Below are 22,479 nucleotides of genomic sequence, written 5' to 3'. Positions count from 1 at the left end.
CCCGCTCGCTGCGGGCTGCCCGTGTGTCCGAGGGGATGCTTCTGCCACCCGGGAAAGGGGGAGAAATAAAATTAAATTAAAATGGAAACTCGGGGGCGCCGAAGTTACCCCGCAAGGTCGCGGGGCCGTTGCGTAACGGCCGCCGGGGGGCGGTTGGAGCCCCGGGATGGGGCTGTGGGATGCGGGGGGCTCGCCTGCCCCCCAAGGAAATAAGTGGATTTTAAAAGTTAAATGATATCTAAAAGCAGCCTCAGGGGCCTCGCAGAGGGTCCCACGCTGCCCTGAGCGAGGTTGAAAAGGGAAAAGTTTGGCTTTTCGGCGGTCTGGTGGGTGGTTGTGTGGAAGCGGGGTCTGTTTGTTTGTTTGTTCTTCTTGCTCTCTGCTTGCAAAGCTGGAGTTTGAGGTGCCCGGTACAACCGCTCTGCCTCGGAAAACAATGAGTGAAATTAACATGCAGTGTTTACTTTGTAGCGTTTGTGAAAGCTGATGGTAAAAAGTGAGTCGAAACCTGTCTATGCAATCTGCACAGAACCCTTAAAGGATGCGTAGCAGCGACCCAAAAAGCGCCGGTCCTGGTGATGCCGAGTTGTCTTCCTCCTGTCCTGGCTGGCTGGAAACAAACTGGCATAAGCCTTGTCCTGTGTTCGTGCAGCAGGGCTGCAGGAGAGGCTTGTGATGGGCTTTTGGGGTTTTGCACTTGCCGTGGTAATTCGCCTTCCTCCAGAGAAATCCCAGTCAGTTCAGAGAACCCCATCTCAGGGATTCAGTCCCTTGTTCCAAGGCAAAGTGAAATTAATGACAGAGCTCAGTCAGCTTTCTACCCCTGAAACAATGGAGAGAGGTAAAATAAGGTGACCCCTTTCAGGAAGCTTAGGAGCAAACAAAAACCTTTCCAATTGCAAAGGCTGGATGGACTTAATTGCTTACATTAAATTCTTACTGTTAACAGACTTCTGCATCCTTGTTTTCCAGCAATACAACTTGAGAAAGGCTGTCTTGTTCCTCTGTGGATTCCCTGCACGTGGAATATGCCATGTATGATTTTGTTAATGACCACAAAACCCATGACTGCATTTTCCAGAAGTGAATCTTTCACTTCCACTACGTGCCGTATAAAGTGTCTGAGTGTTTCTGAATGCTCGGAGCTTACTCTTTTCCTGCTAAAGTGCTCCAAACTTCAAACAAGCTTGTTCCCTTGAAGTGTGAGTGCTGAGCTCTGTTTGCTGATGGTGTCAGCAGCAGTTCACTAAACTTGCCGGATAGAATGCCCTACTTACTGACTGTACAGGTTTACCTGCTCCTCCTTCACTGTTTCATGGAGATTTCTAAGTAGAGATATGGAGATTTTTTTAAAGTAGGGATCTCACTAGCTTGCTTTCTTTGAATATTTTTGCAGAAATAATGTTTGTAGGTTACTCGATCTCTTAAAATGTGTTTCTTATGTTCTTCATAAGCTGTGTATCCACAGTAACTGCAGGACTTCTTTTGCGTGTGCTTGTACGAAGTACAGTTGCAAAGGGAACTTTTGTTCTTGCTGTGAAGTTAACTTCATAGTTGACCATTTGGTAAAAAGCTGGGAAGTGCCATGTGACACTTGTTTACCACTGGAAAAAAAAGTAGTCAGAATGTTGCTACTGCTTTTCACTACTGCTTTTGAGCAAAGAAGAAATTACAGGCTGTTCTAAGAAACTGCCTTTCAACCTCCCTTGTTTAGCTAAATCTTTTCCTTTTTTTTTTTTTTTTTTTTTTTAAGCAAACTGAAAAAAGCTGCATTGATTGTTTTTAATTCATGCAATACTGCAAATGTATGTTCATTCACTTGTTTCTACTTTGCAATTAAAGAAAAAATTGCACTTTCTAGCTTGCTTTACTTATAGACTATTTGGTATCAGAGTATATTTACTACCAGCAGCGGTAAGAGATTCTTGTTTCCTGGTAGGGGAAACTGCCCTTAGAATCACTACATCACTACTGGGTATGTTTATTAGTAATTTTTTTTTTTAATTTAGTATTTACATTGTTGAACCAGATCTTCATTTTATGTAGATCTATTCATAGCTTCATGCTTCCCTTTTTTGATTGTGCCACAACTGACAAAAGAAAACTGCAGACTTAAGCCACAGTATTAAGCATATTTGCTAACACTTCTTTTTAGCTATCCACTTAGCTGTAGTGTGGAGAGAATTATTCTACAGTATTGTGCAAACTATTTGGCATGCAGCTCAGAAAATACGGTTTTATGGGTTTAAAAAAACAAAAACAAAAACTCTTACTCTGGGTAGGTGCCTTTAATTCTGTGTTTCACATGAACACTGCCATTTACATCTCCTTCGCTCTTCACTGCTGCTACCATTTCCAGTTTAATTATGTTAAGGTTTTTTTTTTTTTTTTATGGAAAGTTTTTGGCAACACAAGTCAGGAAGGGTGTTTAACATGGTCTGCGCTGACTCACTTAATAACAAGTCATTTAAACAGTTGAGGAAAGGCAAAGACGAGGGAAAAAGCACTTTCCAGGATGTGGCTCCACCAGTGACTTCCTCAGCTGCCGTTATGTACCTGCTCGCTTGTCTAGCGGTTATCAGGTATCTTCACAGCTGGAGAGGAGCCTGTCTGGGTGGATCTGTTCCAGGGAGGCATTCTGATAAAAGGCAGCCTTCTGTAAGCCTTCATGGTAAGGCACTTGAAAAAGTTCAGAGATGAAACTTTGAGCTCTGCCTGCATTCCTGAAAGAAGAAAGTCACTTTTCGGAGTTGAAGGTAACCTATCTGCCTGTGCGTAGGTCTCTGGAATCACAGATAGCTACACAATATTCAGAAAGCCCATTTGTTACAGGCACTTTGGAAAATGTTCGTGTGCCCCCATGTTACTGAACATGTTTTTCCAACTTCATAGTTACGGAAATTACCACTAGAGGTTTTGGAATTTGTTTGACCAATACATTCAATGCCTAAATAACTTAAGAAACAAACAAACAAAACATCAACAACAACAAGTCCATGTTGCTGACTTCTGTTCCTGTCAGTCTTGGATTCTGAATAAATTAGTGGTATGTGCCTTGAGAATGAGAAAAACAAGCCTGTTCTTTATTATGGCATTGTTTCTCTGAAGCAAGCTAAAATAGTTCCCATTTCAGTAAATATTATATAATGTACATAGTGTTCTGCCAGAGTCCTGTTTTTTCCAGAAGTATCTGGAATTATGTGTTAGAGCCCCAGGAAGAACCAACAACTGATGCTTTCCCATGTATGTGAAAAGCTCACTGATGTAGTTTTCAGATTGAAGGCATGACTTTGAAATGACCACACTGAATCAAGCTATAGGTCAGCATAGAATCAGTGATCTTTTCTTTATCTTGTTGTCCCTGTCAGATGCATAGGGGAGTTTGAGAACAGGGCAAGCAAATGTGATTATGTCTTTGGATGTTTTCCCAGTTAGTAAGGACTTCTCAAACTGTACGTAGCTTCTGTGTTTTTTAGGATCATCAGTAGATTTCTCTTTTGTGGTCTTGCCCAGTATTTTCTTGGGCCCACGTAAACCTCTAGTATTTGCAGCAACCTAAGGATAGGAGTTTAGAACTGTCAAGTACCTGTTGTATGATGAACCACTTTTCTTCTCCTTTTGGATCTTGTTCCTACCACCTATATTTATTTGCTCTCTGCTTCCTCATTGGAAGAGACATTGCCCGCTTTATCAATTTTCTTCAGTTTTCCTAAATTTCTGTCATCCCACTTTCAATTACATTTTTAAAGGTTAGTCTAAAGTTACTTGGAGATATTCCTTGTGTAAACTGTTCCTTACATGTGTTTAATACTTAATCATACTTCTTCGGCTTTTTTTTTTTTTTTTTTTTTAAGTTTCTGCTATATCTTTTGTTGTCCATGGTCAAGGTGGAGAGCAGGAAGTAGAACTCACACAGTATTACCATGTGGATGAAGTCGATAAACTGAAACATAGTGGTCTCTGTTTCTTTCCTAATAATTCATAAGAACAGCTGCTGAGTGTATATCTGATGTCAGCAGAATCCTTATCATTCTAATACCCTTGCAAATAAATCAATGAACTATATACTGAAAAGGTAATGTGATAGAGTAGGTCAAACTTGGTTGGAGTGTTTTTAAAAAAAAAAAAAAAAAAAAAAAAGCTGGCAGTCTGTTACCAGTGGCATCCAACATGTACTGTTATAGGGCCCATTTGACATTTTTGTTTTGTTCTTAAGCTTTAATGTTTTTACTAATGATCTGGAAGTTGGGATGATGGGCTAGCTTGTTCAGCAAGGATGTGAACTGTGAATTGTTTTATTACCAGCTTATCTCCCCTCCCTGTGATAACACAGAATAAGCCCTGTCCCGGCACAGGTTTCTGTGAAACTCCATCAGTGTTCTCCCTCTATTACAATAAGCAATCATTTACTTTCTACCTTCCTATTCCATCTTCCTTCTTCTCATTCTGTCTCTTAATTAGTTAAATATTCGTGCAGAGGATCTTTTGTTCAAAGACTCTCTTGGTTTTCTCTGAAACTTTTGGTATGAACTTGTTCATACCAAACGATTCCTAGTTCTCTTTCAGCAGAGTCCGTCCCTATCCATAAAATCCCTGATCTCTACAGAGAGCTCTGGTTGTTTTGCGAGGCAGGATTTCCCTTAACAAACACCATGAGTTTTTCCTAGCACATCATATTTATTCAGGTGTCCGCTACTTCTGTTCTTCCTCATTTTCTGTGTCAATGTGTCAGGCAACATCCATACCTCAACTATCCATCTAGTTGTAAGTGGCGTGACAAAGTTGGTATCATCTGCAGCATCTTTGAGTTCCTTGAATTAGTGAATGAAATGCAATGTTGGCAAGTTGTACCAGTTCATTGTATCTAATATTTTCATGGCCTCTTCTACCATCACTTTGATTCCACAGAGGTTCTCTGAGCAGATCACGAAGATGCATTCTGGTGTAAGGATTTCTTCACTTTCTGTTGTAGCTGAGCACAAGTATGAGTAGCTGCTCCACTCTGTCCTTATCTTCTGTCAAAGGGTGGGGCAAAGCTGTGTTGAGGAAGTAACCAAGTTTATCAGGCTTATCTGCCTGAAGAGATGGATGGCAGGAGCTGGTAAGTTACTTTTAGTGGAACTGGTCTTAACTTCATGCAAATAAACACAGTCTATTGAAGACTTCTAACAGAGCTATGTTAAACTGTAGATGTTGAGTTCAGTATGCTGCCGTTCCATGACACTTTGAATGCTATCTGTGGACTAACACTGTGTTTGAGAAAGCGGTTTTGTGGTCTCATTGGCTTAAAAATCCTCAAGTGCCTGGAAACTGCTAGGTTGTTCCTGTTGCAGCAGTAGCTGCAAAACTTGGAACAGCAGCTCACCTTCAGGTAGATCCATAATGCTTGTGGATATGGATGTTAGTATGCATCTTTAATGAGGGACATTTTTTTTTCTGGATTTATTTAAGGAGTTTCATGACAGTTCTGCAAATGTATGCATGTATGGCGCCAACACTGGCCAAAGCATCTGTGAAAGATTGTTGCATCATGTAGGTGAAAAGATACATATAATATCTTCCTACAAGTGTTTGTTTCTTCTAAATTTGACAGCTGTGAAACTGGTCATCTTGGAGATTATTCAGTCATGGATTTGCTTTAATGGGCTTTCACTGACAACTTTAAAACAGAGTTATATCTTAAGAGCACTCAGACTTTCAACTTGCTATTGCTAGCTTTTTATTCTTAGAAGCCTGCAAAAACTGGAAAAGTTTTTCTTGCTTTTCATCTGCATCATGCGTTAGTCTTGTGTATGTCCTGTAACTGTACCATTGAACTACAGGCTCATTTACAGACCTATGTCTGAGCTTTTTGCAAACCAAATAATTATCTCTTCTTCATTTAGAGACAGTTGAAGCATCTTTCATACATTCATGTCTTATACATTCTCTGGACAACAGTCTTAAACTTAAGAATGTGTACTCATTCCTGAACTTCAGTATTCAGTCCAAGCTCTTACCCATTTCAACGTATTTGCATTTCTCATGTAGCAGATGCACTAAGATTTGTTCCAGCAAGTCCTGTGCCTGTCTTGTTTCACCAGGCATTTTTGGTACCTCTAGGCCACCTGCAGTGTTCTAAAGGTTTTTTATGTTGCTGGCTGATCTTGTTCCAAGATGGTGCCAAGGCCTGGGATTTGTTCCTCACGGCACTCTTTGGAAATTTCCTTTTGGGAAAAAAGTAGGGTAATCCATATTTGTCTTAAACCCACTGCTTTCTTCAGTGTATTTGAGGAAAGAAAACAGTGTTCCTCTTCTTAAATGCTTCTTATGTATTAGTCTTTCTCCTTCAGTACTTTAAAATTTCCACTAACTTGCTAGCTTTGAGCAGCTGCTTCTCCATTTTTCCAGGATTTTCTTCTGTGTAAATTAATTTGGTAGGGACTGTACTTAACAGTAGTGCCAAGTCTAATGAAATTATGAATTGCTGTGTAGAGGCTTGCGTTGTAACTTGTACCGAGTGAAGAAAACCTCCTGTCTTAGCGCTGCAGAGAAACTGTGCCGTGGAAGAAGTCGTACGTGTTAACTCTGCTGCTGAGTCTGGAAGCATGTGGTATGCTGCTTGTTTACAGGGTTGTACCTCATTAGTTTCAATTAGTGACTAACTCATTGACTCTTCCCTTTGGCTCCACAGGTGTTGTGGATTAAGTTTGTGTGTATTCTGTGTTACAACTCTTCTACTTTATGCAAACAACAAAGCTTGCAGCAGTTCTGCTGTTCCTCAGTCTACATGAGGTACCCTATGCCCCTTAAGGAGTCTGCTTCTTTGTGTGGGATTTCTGTAGGAAAGTTAAACATACGAGTTTGTCATCTGACTTTAGATCCTGTGATTCCTTCAGTCACAGTCCACACGCAATTGCGTCTCTGGGCTGATGTAGTTGCAGGTTTCTCTTTACAGAGGCTAGTTTTAATTGACAGCTGTTTAGTGATTGAAGCTAGGTTATTAGGAAACAGTGAAAGGGACATAGCTGGTCAGTTACGGTTGTGGTGGTTAAGCTATGCTGGGGATCACAGGAATACATTATAATTTTGTTTACCTGTCCAGAATGTTCTTTTTTATATTATGCTAATTGCTGGTGATAACTAGTATCGCTAATGATAATCTACTTTACAGGAAACAATTACATTTGAACACTTACAACAACAACAATACAGCCATGGAAAAAAATCTGATTTTCGTTCCATCCCATGAACCCTTGAATGGTGAAACTGGCTTTGAGTTAAACTTGATACCTCTGGTATGACCTTCAGTACCTTAAGCTCTGGTACAACTGAGTAAGAGCAGCACTTCAAGCAGCTGAAGTAAGGTTCTTCATACTGACATAGCTGAAAATCAACTGCTCTTTTTCAGTGGAAGCTTCTCTCTTACACTTCTGAGATCAGATTAATGGCTTTCCTATAGATTAAACAATTTTTTTTTTGGAGTTCTCCAGCAGAATGAATTTTAAATCAAAACTGACTCACAATGATCCTGCACAAAAAGAATGAGAGCAGCTTTCTTGCTATTCAGCATTGTTAACAGATGGTTTTAGACAGATTAGGTACGGAAATCCCCAAAGGATGAATTACGAATTAATGATTGCAAACAACTCTGATTATAGTTTAATAAAATTGCTGCATGGTAACATGAGCCTATTTCTTTTAGCATGGATTACTTTCTGTTTATGAATTAATTGGCAAAACATAACCCTTACTAGCCAGAGCCTTAAACAATCATTTCTACTCACTGAGTTGTACTGTATTCCATCAATAGCCTTGCTTAAAGCTAGTGGGGTAACTGAGTAGTAATGCAGAGTCTGGACCCAACTGTAACTGTTAATTTGCTCTAAACAGTGAATGGGATGATTTCTTTGTTTTATACATAAAATGAATAATCAAACACCATTTATGAGCAAATACTACAGTTCTTTCAGAGGTATACAGAAAAATAAAGTATTACACAGTTGCCTTTGTTCTAGGAGACTTTTGTATTGAATTTTTTGTATTAAGCAGAATCACTTATAAACACATAAAACACTTTAAACATATAAATTATTACATATTTTAAAATAAGAATGAAGTTAAAAATGAGTTCTAGAAAAATAATGACATAAGTGTGGGGGGTTTTATTCAAAGCACAGGTGTCAAAATTGTTTAGAAAGGAAATATTGTCCAAAATTACACATAATTAAACATAGAAGTTAACCGGTGTATAGAATGTTTCCTTTTATTCTCAAAGTTTGTTACTGAGTTTTGGAGTTGCATTTAAATTTTCTTAAATTTCACAACTGAATGAATTTTTGTTGCCCTTCACGTAATGGTTCCTGAATTATATGCAAGTTCTGTTTTGTTGTTGGTATTATATTTTTTTTTTTTATGTTCCTCTAAGTGGATAATAGTTGTATATGCAAAGCATTTTCCAGTGTACACTGTACTTCTCTGTTAATCCCTAGGCAAGTATGTGCTTTTCAAGAAGAAATGCCAGGTGTTTCTCTGAATTGAAGTGGTATGCCAAAAGCTGCTAAAGAAACTTTCTCTAAGAAAGGCCCGAAGAACCATCCTGTCTGCAGCCCGCAGTGAATGGCTGGTATTCATACCAGTGAAGCTGCCTATGGGGCTGACAACTTTTTCCACATCTACAAGAGCCAGTCCCAACTTGAAATGAAAGAGGTCTCACTTCAGGCAGTATCGATGTTGTTCCTGCTACATCCAACATTACAGTACCTGAATTTTTAGTTCCACAACAGTGACTTTTTCTAAATGAGAAGTTCCAAGTTGTCTTGGGCATTGTTTGCACAAGCAATAGAAGTTTAAGTACGCTGACAAAGGCAAGTTAAAGTTTGACAGGAAAACCACAACAATTAAATAATTATTTGACATTCAGTCTCTGGTTTTAGGTTTACCTGATAGTATTAGTAAATTGATTTCTTTTTGAGACTTGCATCTCTCTGGTGCTGAAAGCATGTCTGCATCTGTTTTGACCACATCTGAAAGTACGCTTTAAACAACGAGCTTCCATCTGAGTTGGTTTTGTTTTCTTAGACTTGCTCGTGCCCAGGATTTCTAGGTGCAAAACGGAGAAAAAAAAAAAAGGTAATAGTTTTGTTTATGGAATCTACCCATTTAGGTTAGAAGATATTGAACAACAGGAGGGGAGGAAAATGCACTTTTGCTGGCTTGCACACCCCTAAGACCAATTGTTTGTTAGTTCAAGTTCACTTTTCTAATGAGGCAGTTGTGCACTTCAGCAAAACTTCAAGATGGTGCTTGTTAGAAGGCCAGTTTACAAAGGAAAAGGGCATTAAAGTCTGTTTTATCCTTGGATGTGTTTCAGGATAGGTAAACTTATTCTGTGATCAATGTACTTGATGCACATATATAATCTGAAGAGGTTAAATTGGATTTTCAATTTTTTTTGCTAACTTGTAAGTGTCAAGTTGCTCAAAAGTGCAAATTTCAGTGTGTAAACTTCTATGCATCTTTTCAAAAACAGAAGGAAACTGGAACTTGGATTGTTTGAAAATGAAGATCTTTGCCACTGTCACTCATTTCTATAGAAATTCTGAAAACACTTTTTGTCGGGGGAAGATAAGGCAGTCCTCTGACTTTTAAGGCACGTAAGAGTGAAAAAGTTAGCTTTGTTTGATCAGTGGTCAAGCATTGCTGAACATTCTTCAGGGATTCTTTGCTGCTGCTGTTCTGGGGGGAGGGAGGTGGTTGGGGAACAGCAGGAGTGCACATCAGTTTTGCTTTACTTTTCTGCCTCGTATCTGTGGATCACTGGTGTTCCCTGATCTTTAAAGGAGTCTGCAAAATGAATGTTAAAAAAGCAAGTGTATTTCTCCTTTATAACTGTCATTTTAGTAGTACTATTAAAGTATTATAAATTCCACATAATGTCTTATAGTAGTGCGAGTTGTGTTTATTCTTTCTCTAGAGCTCCTGTAACTTCCAAAAAAAAAAAAGTTCAAAATAACTTAATCACACTGCAAAAAAAAAAAAAAAAAAAAAAAAAAAAAAAAAAAAAAAAAAAAAAACTTGAGTTTTCATTACTCTGGCAGGGGGAGGGAAAATCCAAATACCCCTTACCCCCTTCCAAAAAAAAAAATCCAGGCTGGAGGAAATAAATTAGTGTCATAAAAGTCAATTGAACAAGGTCATCTGTGTCTTCACTTTTTGGATAATCATTTTGTTGGCGTTTGTTTTAGATCTTGAAGTTTATAGGACCCTTGGATTTCTAGAAATGAGTTCGGCACAAAGAAAGGGCATTCACTGCTATAGTACGGCCATGCTATGAATTCAGTCCTTTCTTTTGTTCTCTAAACAATTCCAAGAATGTGTAACAAGTGAATAGTAATGATGCTAATAATCCGAGGTGTGTATTCAAATGAGAAGTTGTGTACTCTTGCCTTTCTTGGCAAACTTTACAAAGAGAGGTCTGAAGGAGGTTTTGAAGCCCAGATCTGAAAGAGCTGAAGAGGGCTGTTCCGACCCCTTCCAAATGATGTTTTCTGTGTGTTGAAGCTGTTATGCATGAGATGTACACAAACATTTTTAATTAAAAGTATGATTTGCAGTTAACCAAAACTCTGGATATGAGCGTAATTAGCTAGTACCTCATTTACCTCTTTTTCTCTTTTTTTTTTTTTTCTTCCTTCTAGGCACCCTTGCTTAGCCCTCGTTGGAGGTAATCGGTTAGGTAGATCAATAATCTGAGTTGGGAGGGCTCTTTTGTTGCTTGTCAGTTTTTGCTTGTCACTGCCTGCTCTTTGTTTTTCCTTCTTCCTCTCCAGAGGTAGCTTATCAGCTTGTTAGGCACTAGGTGTGAAAGACTGCCAGAGGCTGCTCCAAGCATTTCCCTGTAGATAAGTGAACCAGCTTAGGTTGTTAAAGTGGTTTAATTCATTAGCTTCCCTGAAGGCTTTTATGAAAGGCGTGTACCAAAGCAGTGAGAAGGTGCTTTTGGAAAGCCTTCAGGTAAAGATGTGACTGCAACAGTCCCAGTACTACAAGTTTAACAGAACTCAGCAGTCTTGGACATGCAGCATATTTTTACTGCCCTTTGCATACTGCCTGCAGGCAGTATGAGGAAAATACATAAATACAGGTAGTGGGATCGTACCACTTCTTGGAAGCTGTCTTCTTACAGAAGCTGTGACTTGAGGTCCTGAATCATGTGTTGAGCTCTGTGCAACTTCTGCAAGGCGATGTTGGTTGCCCCTCAGTAATGTGCGGAAGAAACTTCTGTTTCAAGTGTTCATAAAGCAGAGGCAGTGGTCTCAAATACTGTTTTCAGGATAAATAGAATATGGGTGTATACAGTTAATTAGCGCACTAGAAGTTAATGCAGTTGTGTTTCATAGGATCACAGAATATTCCGAGTCAGAAGGGACCCACACAAGGATCACTGCTTCCAGATCCTAGGTCCACACAGAATCACCCAAAAACTAAACCCAATGTCTGAGAGCGTTGTCCAAATGTTTCTTGAACTCTGGCAGCTTGGTGCTGTGACCACTGCCCTGGGGAGCATGTCCCAGTGCCCAATCACCCTCTGAGTGAAGAACCTTCCCTTAACCCCCAGCCTGACCCTCCCCTGTCCCAGCTCCATGCTGTTCCCTCGGGTCCTGTCGCTGTCCCCAGAGAGCAGAGCTCAGCACCTGCCCCTCCGCTCCCCTCGTGAGGGAGCTGCAGGCCGCCATGAGGCCTCCCCTCAGCCTGCTCTGGGCTGAATAAACCAAGGGACCTCAACTGTTCCTCATACATCTTGCACTCTAGACCCTTCACCATCTTTGTAGCCCCTCCTTTGGATGCTTTCTAATTGCATACAAAATTTTATATTTGGTTAATCTTTTCCAGCCTCTGAAAACTTTCGAAGATAAATTCCTGCAAAGAAAAACTGAGAAGAAAGATAAGGCCTTCCAATTCTTAAATAAATAATAAAAAAGGTGCATGTTAGCTAGACTTCTTTTTATATATATATATATATATATATATATATACACACACAAGTGCTTAAAATGGTTAGTAAGGCTTTCAGTAATGCCTGGACATGCATTTAATTTTAACACTTTTGATTTTTAGGGTGAATAAGCAGGTAGTCCCCTGAACTCAACTTCTTGAGTTCCCTAATGGTTGTCCTTTGTGACAGAAGCCTTCCTGGCAGTTTTGCTGGTAGCCTGGATGGGCTGAATGTCAAATGCCAGCTGCTGCTTTGGTGCACTCTCAAGTGAGGTTGCATTCTGTAGCAGATGTGGGTGTTAGAGCGATGTGTGTGGCTGACCATTTTGCTATTGCAAAAATTTTTGCAGTAAAAAATTCTTGACCCATTGTTGCTATTACACTTCTGTTGAAAACAGATTTCTAACCTATGTGAACTTAATGGAAGATACAGATGTGAAAATACACAGAATGTAAGAGGAACTGTTACTCTAAGGATGCTATGAGGCATTAGCTAATCCCCACTGCATAGAGAAAACACCTTAAATATTTGCTCTAGCAGGAAAACTGAGTAGTGTGAGGCAATAACAAATATTACTCACGCGAGTCTAAATCATCCTACATATGCTGTGTGTAAGGAGGTGTGTAGGGTACCTTCCAACTTGATTTCCCGATTTAACTTCTGTTTGTGGGAGTGGCTGTGAAATAGCTACATTTCCGCTGGTGTTATATATAGTAGCCTATAAATACTTCCTGAAACCCAATCTCTTAAGTATCACTTTATTCTGTCATGCAAGACTTAATTACACTGATAATAAATAGACATCAGAATATTTTTAGCTAAGCATGCTGTCATGATGCTTCCTGTGCATGAAGCATAGAACAACTTAAATATCACTATCTGAAGGCTCTCCAAAAGCTTTGAAAACAGCTGCCTGAAAAGTGCCACCGTTGAACTTGTTTCCTTAAATATCAAGTACATCTTGATCTATTATGACTGTATGTTAGTTTCAATAAAGTTGTGGGAAGACAGTTTTCCGGGGGCTGCTCATAACAAGTGACTGAAGATTGTAACTGACAACACAATCCTTCAGCTGATCATCTAAGTCTCATCCAAGCATGCCATGGATAAATTATGAGTCCTTATTCAACAGAATATAAGTATTATCAGAAGGACTGCTTCCTTTCTAGCACCTGACTGGTAAATTCTTAGGTAAACAGCATGTAGTGTATTGCTGTTGTTCAAAGAGGCTTGCAGGTAATCTCTTCAGTTCTTAACTCCTGCCCAAACACCACAAGTGTTAGTGACTGGGTGATGCGTGATCAGTATGCAGCAAGTTAAATATCTAGGAGGTCTTAAGCTTAAAGCAGAGCTTAGGTAATGTTCTTGGAGTCATAGGGGATTTTATTTAAAAATAAAAAACAAGAAAGAAACACAGCAGTAATGGTTCTGGTCTGATTGCCACTGGATAGGCTGTGAGTCACAGCCCTATAGAGGGAAAAAGTAATTTTTTATAATCTAAAACATCCATAAACACTAGAGTCATAGAATCATAGAATATCCCGAGTTGGAAGGGACCCATAAGGATCATCGAGTCCAACTCCTGGCACCACATGGGTCTACACAAAAATTCAGACCATACATGTACGACTGAGAGCACAGTCCAAAGACTTTTAAGCTCCAATAGGCTTGGTGTCATGACTACGCTCCTGGGGAGTCTGTTCCAGTGCATGACAACCCTCTCAATGAAGAACCTTTTCCTGATACCCAGCCTGAACCTCCCCTGCCTCAGCTTGACACCATTCCCATGGGATTCTAGAACCAAAGAGCCTTTTCATGCATTTCTCTACCTTGTTCTTTTATTAGGAATTACCTACTCCTATTTCAGGAGCTGCTTGCTACTTTACTTTTTTTTTTTTTTTTTTTTTTTAAATAACAAGCATCCTACACAAAATTTACTGTATCAGCACAGGCTTCATGTGCCACATCTAATGTTATGATGTTGATCACACTTGAATAGGTGTGAAGCTGTTTATGTCTTGGTATGTTTCAAACTTCTTGACCAACTTCTGTTGGTCAATTAGCTTCCTTCTTTTCTAATGTTGAAATAGTTCCTCTAGTGGCCTTAATGTAGCTAGTCCCAAAGAAATTATATTACCCAGTTGGGACTTCATTATTCCAGGAAATATTTGCAAAGCATCATCTGCCATGTGTAACCATAGGTGTCCAACCTAAACTTAATCTGCATTTAGAAACTCCTTCAGTGGGTGTTACAGACTAGATGACATTGGCGGTGGCACCTGCCAAAACAGTTGCTGCTTCTTGCTTCACCTTATGTGGTGGGGAATAGGAGGTGTCTCTTTCTGAAATCGTGCAATCCTGAAGACCCCTATAAAGAGAGTGCTAAAGTGGTAGAATCGTGAAGTTCACCCATATCTCAGATGAAAGTGTTTCTAAAAATGTTTTGTAGCACTTCATGAAAGCAAATTAACGTAACTGACGTCTTAGCGATTTTTGTCATTTGTGTACCTTTACAGTAGCATATGGGATTAAAATGCCCTCGATGATTTGTAACAGACCGTGGGATTCCTTTCATTCTGCAGTGTTAGTTCTGTATGCATTTTTTCAGGGTTACGCTGAGCATGTTTAAACTTCTGCTATTATAATATAATGTGGGAGGCAAACTCACAGCCAGGACGTGCATCCAACTTATATTCTATTTGTTATTCTATATACTTTCGACAAGTCAGTAACTCAACGGGTTTGTATTAGTCCTTTGTTTGCATAACATTGGGTTCCTGTTTGCTTTAATATCAGTTGAGGAAAGAAAGTTGTGCCCCTCTGTCAAATTGCTTTTCTTTTTGCAGCATTTGGGCTGATGCTCTTACGACATTTACGACATGGTTAGTCAGGAGTTAGCCAGCTGGGCTTGTTAGGTTAGCTGCAGGTGTTTGGTATTTGGGGTACCCAAAGCACCCACAATGCTGGAATTTGGAGAGCTGCACATTGCAGGTGTTTTTAACATCTGTTTGACATGCATCTGAATTTCCATGGAAGTGATGGTAATTGGAAGCGGTATCCATTTGGGAAATATCATTCCATCTCTAGAATGAACTTGGAAGTGTTGACGTATATGCTTGGATACTCTTTAATAGGACTGTTTTCATCCTAAACTGGTCTTTATGCTGGAGAGACATCAAGGGTTTTTGGGCTTTGGGAATGGAGGTTGGTGAACTGTGGTGTGGGTCTCTTATAGGGGCAAATTTGTTGTATGAACTGTAGAAAGTGCCATTCCTTTGGAGCTTCTGGCTTGGGAACAAGATGGAGAAAGGAGAACACAAAAGTCTTGGGCATTGATCAAATTACAAAGCAGAACAGTTCTTATGCTGCTTCCTGCTCTTTCCTTGGATGTGATGTGAGCATTACGGATACAGCTTCTAGGAGAATGTATGAATGAATCGTGATTCATATTTTTCTGAGGAACAGACATCTGTGATCAAGCTGATACAGCCGAGGTGTTTAAGCACTTAATTCATGTAATTCTGTGATTCTCTTAGTAGACTTCTTTAAGCTTCCAAGGATGTGGCTAGTACTGCAGTGCATTTTAATCTGCACTGCTACTGAAAGAAGCACCTCTGGTCTGTACGTTTTCTCTTTTGCTGCCAAATACTGATTATGGGCAACAGATTATGAATAAAACTAAACTAATAAACATCACCACCTCCACAGCTCAATTTTAACCCACATCAAATAAATTCATTGCAAAAATGGGGGGAAGGGAGGGGAAGGGATGAAGCAAGGATAAGCAGGACTAACTTTTTTGGCAACAATAATGGCTTTTATTCTGGTTTAGGAGCTTAGGATTTTTGGATAGGCCAGAATAGGATGCTTCAGATGGTTTCTAAAAGGTAAATGGTCTTTCTTTTTGTGTAAAGACTGTGTTACTGCTTGTTCTTTCTTAAAGCCTGCCTTATTGAATTGGATAAAACATCTTTTAGAAAGGCTTATTTCAGTTAAAGGAGCCAAAGATCCTAAATCCTAGTAGATGAGTGTGTTTACTCACCTGGCAGCACAAATACTTTATAGGATTTCCAATACTGGTAAACCCCAAACAGTGTTGATATGCCTACAGCTGGACTCCTCAGCTTCTAGTCTGTCCTTAATGTGAAAGCCTGTTGAGACCTAGGGCAGTTTATTTTAATATTGTGAGTAGGAGGAAAAAAAAATCAATTCATTTCAGATCAGAGATAAGCTGAGATCACAGCAGATGAGCAAACTTATGTTCAATTTTTTTTTTCTTCTCTAAGAAGTTAAATGATAACTCATGACCCCACGCTTATTTTATTAGTATGCTAAGTTGTATGTTACTGAGTTCAGTAACAGCTCAAAACTTGTCTATAATATCAAAACCTCATTTTGTGTACAGTTCTAAAAGTTAACTCTTACTTGTTCACAGATAACTACTCTTATTAATCATAAAGATAAACCAAAGCGTTCAGACAAGACTCTGCAAGCAATTCAGCGAGTGGGCCAAGCAGTTAACCTGGCAGTTGGAAGATTTGTTACAGTGGGTGAAGCTATAGCCAACGAAAACCATGAATTGAAAGAAGAAATGAGTGTTGCTTGCATCGAGGCAAGGAGAGCAGGTATGTAGTTACTCATGAAATTTGTAACCTTTTGTGCATGTGCCAGTTTTTAGTGTCAGGAATAATGTAAGAACTTTTATGTGTTATTTAATTGTTCAAACCTCTCTGGTTCATTCAAGGCCTGATCTGTCACTCATTTTTATCGCTTGCTTAAAATGCTGTCATTTTATGAGCCACTGTGTCATTTTTTTTATCCAGTGGATGGGGTTGTATGTTGGCTTTGATCTTTTGCCACAAGGAATTACCTGACTGCTGTTTATAATAAGATGTTACTAGAGACAATGAGCAGAACGTTGAGAAAATAAGCTTAGAGTTGCTCTCAAGCGAAAACAGTGGAGTATATAAAGTAATTTGAGATCACTTCATTTTAAATGTGAATGTGTGAATGAAGGTCAGTGTCAACCCATATTTCATCAAGAGTCAATAAGATGACTCACATCAGTTATCCTATGACTTCCCTCAGTAAAATGAAAATCATACCATGCTTGTCTTTTTGCTGGACTCAGTTTTTGTTGCAGACTTGCTGGGTGTATGGATTGAATTTGAAGTATGTAAAATTGACTGAGTTGACTTTGTCACCCTTCTCCCTTCAGAAGGCCCTCTCTAGGCAAACAGTAGGTTGCATCCTCTGATCCTGTAAGAGAATGTCAGTGTCATGTTAGAAACCGCCTTCCCGGATATGTCCCTTGAATGATGTTTTAGTGACTATTCATAAATGAATATTCTTACAACTGCAGTGCAGCCTTCAAAAAGATCAGATCTTGAATAATGCTCCTTTTGTTGTTTGTGGTATTTGGGTGTGGGGTTTGTTTGTTTTCTTTCAAATACTTTCAGATAATGGGAAGTTCTGCTTGAAGTTCTTCCTTTTTAAGCAGGCAGAAGTACCTCCTGGCATGACAGATTGTCTCCCTGAAGCCACAGGAATAATTAAGTCTGTCTTAAGTTTCCAGATGTGATGGCAAATAAATGACCCTTCCTTCAACACTAATGCCTTGTCTGCAGGAAGGAGCCATTCTCCACTCTAAGACAAGGATTACTGTAACTGATCTGTTAGTGGACTTGTGGGTGTTTGATTTATTTTTGTTTACTTATTAGTTTGTTTGTTACCTTTTTAGTAACTGCAGAAGCCTTGAGGAACTTGCCTGTTGGTATCCTAACTGGTGTATTTGTTGTTAAATCCTGTGCTGGCCTCAAACTTTGGGGATGCATGTTCAGTACACTCCACTCAGCGTGTGCAGTTAATACCAGTTTTGTGCTTAAAAGAAAAAAAAAAAAGTTTACAGATTAGGCATGGTAATGTAAGAAATCCTCTGAAAACTCCTCATCAATGAGTAGCGACAAAGCACGCTGGTGATGAAGGACTGTTTTTGTTACTTGAAAAACTCTTCTAGATAAACTTCAGACTGAAGATTCATGGCTGCTCCACTAAGCTTGGCTGCAAACAGAAATGTCCTAATTTGAAAACATTCCATTTGTTATGTAAAGCATGCCTTTTCTCTCCAGAGATCCAAGTGAAATGCTGACAAGCCAAAAGCTCCCATTGATAATCTCAGCTACTAAAAGACCAGTGTAGTGTGAATCTCTGTTTCTTGACTTGGCAGTGCTTTTGTGGCCAAGTGCTTCTCCCCCTGCTCTCCATCAGTGTATCCAGGAGGAGCTCAGAATCTAAAAATAGTCTGGCTGCCCTATTTTATCTCACCAAATGGTTATACTTCCTCTATGTTCTAAGTTTTATTTCCTCAATATAGAAGAGGGAGGATATAGATTGTTTACTTTTCTGTCAAGCCTTAGATTTACCTTGGCATGGGTCAGTTATTCTCTCAGACCTATGTACATGCATTTCACATCTAACTGAAGACTTGCATGGAAAATGCAGTATATCATATGTGTTTGATGCCATTTTTTGTTTTGTTATTTGTTTTTGTGTTCGTATTATCTCTGTGGACGGCTAAGTGTTGGACAAGGCAAGAGAGCCGTTTGTGCAGAGACATTTTTAAGGATAGCTGTCCTCTGAATTCAGTCTCAGAACACAGTTGCCCAAGTGACATTTTGAACAGCTCTGGTGATCCCAAGCAAGCCAATAAAATCTCCTGGCAAATTATATCCAAGAACATTGACTTGTATAAAAGAATCAGCATGGAAATATTGTCTGTCACTGAGAGATGTCAGCTAATGTGACTAGTTTGAAAAGCCCAAACTGCCAGCTTATTGTTCTGCTTTTGTGTCAACCACTCTTCAACACTGGAGATGTCACCATTAAATATTGGATTTTCGCATTACAGTATGCATGACAAGCATAAACTATATGGAGTGGAGTTCCCACAACAAATTCAGCCAACCATGCATCAGCTCTTCTCACGGGAAGCTGTCGTTTGCCTCAGTTATTGAGTTCTGTGGGGAAGGTGTGAAATTCTTTTGTTTTATTTCTGCGAGGGTAAAATGAAAGGAAAAGTGGGAGAAGAAGCCTTTAGAGGATTCTCACTGTAAGTCATAACTGCTTCTTGTTGACTGAGATCATACTGGTCTCCAAGTTTCCTATGTTTCTAGTTGCACATGCATGCACATAAAGGAAGCAAAAAATTAAGAAATTGACCTGAATGAGCTTCCCATCACTTAAGAAAATGTTCTATGTTGTAAAATTATATGTACATTAATGAAGTGGTAAGGCATAGCAACAGAGTGAAGTTTGTGATGTCACATGTGAAGTAATAGCTTAGCTCTGCACTTCTGAACATTTTTACTGTAATAGAAACAAAATTCATGTAATGCAGATTCGTGTGCAGCTAAAGCACACATTTTTCATGTCTGTGTGCTGGATTTTGAACGTTGACGTCCCATATTCATATGGCATGGGCAGCAGAAAGTCCTCAGTGATTAGAACAGGATGTTGTGGAGCTGTTTATACTTTCTTTTAAGCCAATAAATTAAATGAGGCTTCAAAAATTAAAGGGAAGCTTTGTTAGCCATAGAAAATAGATCTCAAGCCTAAAAGATTTAGAACGTTCAGAGTCTGAATTGCTGAGAAAAGTAGTGAGTCTTCAGATCAATTGCACACCCTGCAGAGGCTTTGAAGGACGACAGATGTAGTATCTGACTCTTGTGAAGGGTATAATCAGTGATCCACAGTGTTTCAGACTTGTTATGACTATTTCCTTGCAATAAACCTTGTAATTTGATTGACTCGGAAAAGAATCATCAAACACTGCAAAGGGTCATGTAGCAGATTTTGCCTAACATTTTTCTTGCACTGTGTTAGTGTTTACAGTGACAGTAGAGTAGTGGAATGTAACTCAAAGAATCACATTTTTAGATGCCCATCTGTGATATTTTTTTTTCCCAAACTAAGGAAAGACTGGTTAATTTAAAAGAAAAAACACATGTCAAGAATGAGTTAGTGTCATAACATTTTCAGTATTCTCTGCCAGTTGACTACATAGCCCTAAAGGAAGAAATGGAGTAAAATGGGAGCGACAGCTCTCTCCTACTTTTGTCTTGTCTTTTAGTACAGAGAAGGAATAAACTAAAAAGTCTGACAAGCAGCAATTTAAAGTGGATACATAGAATCGCAAAATAACTTAGGTTGGTACGGATGTGTATCTTCAAGAATAGAGACACTGCAGTTTCACTTGTACACCTCTTACAGTGTTTGAGCACTCTTAAATTTGTTAAAGCCTTTTATTCCTTGTCCATTGTTCCTTGTCCTATCACCAGACACTTATGAAAAATTATGCGTAAATAGTATAAATCATGGAGTTGTGTTTTGAAGGACTGTCAGGCCTTCCTTGTTCCATGGATTTTATATGTGTCATTTCCAGATTAATAATGCACCCTCAGGTTCTTCATATGAGAGCCCTGGCTTTATCAGATTTTTGGAGTTATCATCTTGTATGATTAGGTGAATTATCTCAGTTGTGGTTTTGGAAATGCATCCTAGGGGACTCAATCAAATGTCCTAGACACAATCTTCAAAGATGATCTGCAGGTTAGCTGTGGTTTGGTCATTTTGTCTTGGGTGCTAATAAAAAGTATGCCTTATTTCAGAGCTTGCTTGTGTTTGGTCTCTCAGCAGTCCTTCTGCAGTTGTGGAATAAGGAAACTGCTCTGTGCCTTTCCTGTATTGGACTATTATCTAGGACTATCTATTATTTAACAGGTCAGGGTCCTGTGATTTTTCTCAGACAAGAAGAAGATTCATTGACTGCACTGGACCATGAACTTCCTAACCACATTAAAAATAAAAGTTGTCAAATAACCCTATTTAACTGTTACTATATTAAATGCTAGTTGACTAAAAGATGTTCATGGACCATAAATCAGTGCTTCATTGTTGTTTTTCTCTTTTGTTTCTGACAATGCAGTTTGATGGTCTTTTATATAAGAAGTGCTAGCCTCACTGTTGTGCTTCAGTCCTATAAATTAGGATGTTATTTTTTGGAATCTCTTTATACCTATTGCCAGAAAGCTTCCATGGGAATATGAAATCCATAAATTATGGGAATACTAGCTGGAATTTGGAAGATGGAGGTGAATTTGTGTTTCTTTACTTGCTGTATCCTACTCCTTCAGTGTGATGGTGCTGCAAGAGTTGATATTGATTTGATTTTTGCTATTAAAATTGGAAAAATACCTTCCACTTAAATATCAATAGACTCCTGCAAGAAAATTAGTGTTGCTTACAGATGGATGTAAGAGGCAGTACTGAATCATCTAAGTTTAGATTTGGAGAGGGTGCCACCAACAGTCAGCCAAAGGAAGTGAAATGAAGAGTAGTTGTGGGTTGATCTGAAATACCTCAAAAGTAAAAGTTAAGAATACCCCGGTGTCTTTTTTCTTAGTATGAAATGGTAACTGTTTATATTTTTCCTTATAGGTGAAACAATTGCACAACTTACGGATGTAGCAAGCTTGGATCATCCGGAATCTGATAGCCACATAACAATCTTTACAGACAAAACAGGAGTGGTAAAAGCTGCAAGGCTGTTGCTTTCTTCAGTCACAAAAGTGCTGGTGTTAGCAGACAGAATTGTTATTAAGCAAATAATAACTTCCAGAAACAAGGTATTTGGAGCTTCTTTTTTGTTTTATTTACCTGATACCCGCAGCCAATGCAAAAGAGTGGTGCTACACGAAGTGGTATTTTTGTTGTATCTCTAGGGGAAGTACAAAATAAAGAGGTAAAAATGAATGTCTTACATTATGTCCACCTACCAAATATCTGAAATGGAATGACTATAAAGTCAAGAGGAATAAAATTTTCAGTGACTTGCTACATTTTATATGATCCATATTGCACTATTGACTTAGCATGCTGGAGAAGAAATGTGTAAGTTTTTTGTGAGGTGGGAAGAGTGGCTGTAGTAAAAAGGCCAATAAAAGCCACTAAAAGACAGGATCTTTCTACTGTCAGGAACAAGACAAGGAGACCATTCAGCATGTATCTAAGGCAAAAAGCTGTGAGGAATGCTGATGAAAGTATGTGCTAGTGCAGTGAGCCTTACAGATTAAAAGGTTTTTGTGCAGTTTAGCTTATGGCTTGAAACTTAGTTGATTTAAATAGTGCATGAAGGCCATTTAACTTCAAGTGTAATCTATTTCAAGTACTGCACTGACTTGACTTCAGAATATCTCCCCCCTCAAAATGTACTAAGATAAAAATAGAAAAAAAAAAAAAGAGGCCTTCTGAAGCTCTCATTTTTCAAACTTTTTTTTTTCTTTCTCCCATTAATTTTCAACTCGTAATCCAGAGCCTCTCTTTCTTCTTTTGACTCCTCATGCTTCATATCTCTCTTACTTTCTCCCAGTTTGCTTTCCAGACAGGCTGTTCTTTTTTAAGCAGCTTTTAGATTCAAAGCACTTAACTGAGTCCCAAGATTTAGA

The 22,479-nt window shown here is 38.9% G+C and overlaps 2 protein-coding genes and 1 long non-coding RNA gene across 3 annotated transcripts in view; 2 read left to right on the top strand and 1 right to left on the bottom strand.

The window, feature by feature from the left end:
• The window catches only part of CTNNAL1 (catenin alpha like 1), a 56,537-nt gene that overhangs the window by 219 nt on the left and 33,839 nt on the right, over window positions 1–22,479 (top strand). Inside the window, exons 2-3 of the mRNA XM_038175727.2 lie at window positions 16,413–16,602; window positions 21,473–21,660. Of these exons, the coding sequence (XP_038031655.1) occupies window positions 16,413–16,602; window positions 21,473–21,660 (378 nt within the window). The remainder of the gene's footprint in view (window positions 1–16,412; window positions 16,603–21,472; window positions 21,661–22,479) is intronic.
• Window positions 25–9,910, top strand: LOC140001900 (uncharacterized). Its single transcript, XR_011807649.1, has 3 exons — window positions 25–326; window positions 7,154–7,341; window positions 8,472–9,910. It is a non-coding gene; the product is annotated as an uncharacterized lncRNA (long non-coding RNA).
• ABITRAM (actin binding transcription modulator) overlaps window positions 8,943–22,479 on the bottom strand; it is a 50,758-nt gene continuing 37,221 nt past the window's right edge. The window contains exons 6-7 of the transcript XR_011807648.1: window positions 11,141–11,304; window positions 8,943–9,081 (exon numbers count right to left, since the gene is read on the bottom strand). The gene's annotated coding sequence lies outside the window, so the exon portion shown is untranslated. The remainder of the gene's footprint in view (window positions 9,082–11,140; window positions 11,305–22,479) is intronic.

The sequence above is a fragment of the Anas platyrhynchos genome, chromosome 2 (genome assembly GCF_047663525.1).
Source record: "Anas platyrhynchos isolate ZD024472 breed Pekin duck chromosome 2, IASCAAS_PekinDuck_T2T, whole genome shotgun sequence".
NCBI lineage: Eukaryota > Metazoa > Chordata > Aves > Anseriformes > Anatidae > Anas > Anas platyrhynchos.
This window is presented reverse-complemented; position numbering and strand designations above follow the sequence as displayed.